Source organism: Arabidopsis lyrata (assembly GCF_000004255.2).
Source record: "Arabidopsis lyrata subsp. lyrata unplaced genomic scaffold ARALYscaffold_3, whole genome shotgun sequence".
Taxonomy (NCBI): Eukaryota; Viridiplantae; Streptophyta; class Magnoliopsida; order Brassicales; family Brassicaceae; genus Arabidopsis; species Arabidopsis lyrata.
Window position 1 is genome coordinate 6,498,285 of NW_003302553.1, and position 2,019 is coordinate 6,500,303.

General features: G+C 33.5%; 1 protein-coding gene across 1 annotated transcript; it reads left to right on the forward strand.

The window, feature by feature from the left end:
* Positions 1-491: 491 nt before the first annotated feature.
* On the forward strand, positions 492-1,882 carry LOC9321157. The gene is made up of 4 exons (XM_021032983.1): positions 492-694; positions 783-915; positions 1,050-1,153; positions 1,245-1,882. The coding sequence occupies exons 1-4, from the start codon at positions 600-602 to the stop codon at positions 1,699-1,701; spliced, it is 789 nt and encodes a 262-aa protein (XP_020888642.1). The 5' UTR covers positions 492-599; the 3' UTR covers positions 1,702-1,882.
* The last annotated feature ends 137 nt before the right edge of the window (positions 1,883-2,019 follow it).

Consider the following 2,019-nt stretch of genomic DNA (forward strand, 5'->3'; position numbering starts at 1 on the left):
TGATTTTTAAAGATACAGTAAATATTTGTTTCGTTTTTGGTTTGATATGTTAAATAGATTAATCAGTTTCGATTTTTTTTCTTTTGGTTTTTAGATCGAAACATTTGGATTTAGTCTACATATTCCCAATGGTTTGAACAAAAGTAGAACACAATGATATTCACCAAAAAAAAAAAAAAGTAGAAGACAATGATGATTTCATTCATCGTCCTTTCTAAAACTAAAATCTTGATTAAAAAATAACAGGCGACGATTAAATTGCGGCCTCTAAATGGAATGCAAACTCATGAACGAACTTTTTGTATTCCTTAGCTAAGTTACTGATGAATCTGTTAATACAAAGAACGTTTAATGCATTTAGATTTTCACATTCCATATCGGAAAAGAAAAAAGCGGGGTTTTCCAGATTTAATACACAATTAAATCATACTAGTAAATATCTTTAATTTACCAGTTTACCAAAAAAAAAAAAATCTTTAATTTACCACATTTTAAGGATAATATATGTAGATTTTTCGCTATATATATTCACATCTCATTATTAGGCCTTACTTATAAGAATCTTTTCACATTCTTACGGAGGAAAGTAAAATAAAATTATGTGTGCCAAGAAAACAAAATCAAAGTTTGGGTGCTTTAGTAACGTCTTTGGTGATCGATCTCGTTCTTCAAGATGGCGAAAAGCTTCAAAGTGGTAAGAAACTTTGTTTACTTGCCTTACACGGATAAGATTCTGCTTCTGTTTCGAGTATCTTCTTATAATTAATCTGTCTTGTTTGCAGCAAACTCCATATCCAGAATCTGCTATGTTCTATTAAATTACATCGGAGTCGTAGAGAGTGTATGGTCAGACAATCCCGGTCCGATATTACTCAGCTCCTCTCTAATGGCCGCTTTTCAGAAGCTCTTCCAAAGGTATCTGAGATTAATCTCAATCAGCTTGTAGATTCCGCTTACTTTATCAAAATCTCTATCACATCGCGTAATTTGTTGGTTAAACTTTCTCTTGACCCATCTTTCTTTTCCGGGTTTGCAAATTTAATTCCTAGGCGAAGCAATTCTATGAAGATGAGAGAAGGTTATCGGCATACGATCAGGTCGAGCTCTTCTGCACATCCATCTTGCAGAATATATCTTCTTTGAAACATGAAAGGTGAGTTTTTCTTGATAACTTGTAATATACGGTAACGAAAGTAAACCTAAACGATTCAAAAACCCTAATTTCCTCGTGTTTCTCTATCTAGCGATGTTAATTTGTTACTGGAAGAAACTAAAGAAGCAATGGCCGGAATGATATTTGCTGCATCAAGAATTGGCGAGCTTGAGGATCTTCAACACATAAGGAGCTTGTTCGTCCAAAGATTTGGGCTTCAGTTTGACAAAGACTGTGTAAATTTGCGCCAAGGAAACGTCGTGGGTTCTGAGATAGTCAAGATTCTAGACACAAGTGTGCGGAAAGATGAAATTACACATATTGTAATGGAACTTTCTCAAAAGTACCAAACCAACATCGCTACTTCTGCGGATTCAATAAGTAAAGATTCAGCTTCAAGTGACGATCTTGGCATTTCCGATCCTGATGTGATGAAGGTAGAGAAAATGAAAAGGGTTAGGAGAAAGGAAGTTGTGAAGGAGAATTCTAAATTTATGCATCCAAATCTTGGAGAGTTTCAAGGAAGAGATCGATCATTCATGAGATAAGAGTTTGATTGGGATTGTTGTATGGTTTAGAGGTTTTCACTAAAAGTCAAAATCTTAATACTGTAAAAAGGAGAGAGAAAAGAGAGTTTGATTGGAATGTTCGGGTTCATGCCCAGAGATCTTGGTAATTAAGAGGAAAAGAAAAACTGCAGATACAATTTGTTATTTCTTCATTTCTTTATTTTTGATGCATTTGTTATTTCTTCATATATTTGATTATTTCTCTAATTTTAATGTCACTAAATAAAGATTATTTTATTTATGCTTTTGTAGAATACTTCTCTCTTGATGCAAAACTGATATCAATGATGCCAAAAC

Excerpts from the sequence above, each read along its gene's own strand:
- LOC9321157 (XM_021032983.1), top strand. The coding sequence starts at position 600 with ATGTGTGCCAAGAAAACAAAATCAAAGTTTGGGTGCTTTAGTAACGTC. Across the intron at positions 695-782 it reads TGGCGAAAAGCTTCAAAGTG|CAAACTCCATATCCAGAATC; the intron begins GTAAGAAACTTT and ends TCTTGTTTGCAG. Across the intron at positions 1,154-1,244 it reads TCTTCTTTGAAACATGAAAG|CGATGTTAATTTGTTACTGG; the intron begins GTGAGTTTTTCT and ends TTCTCTATCTAG.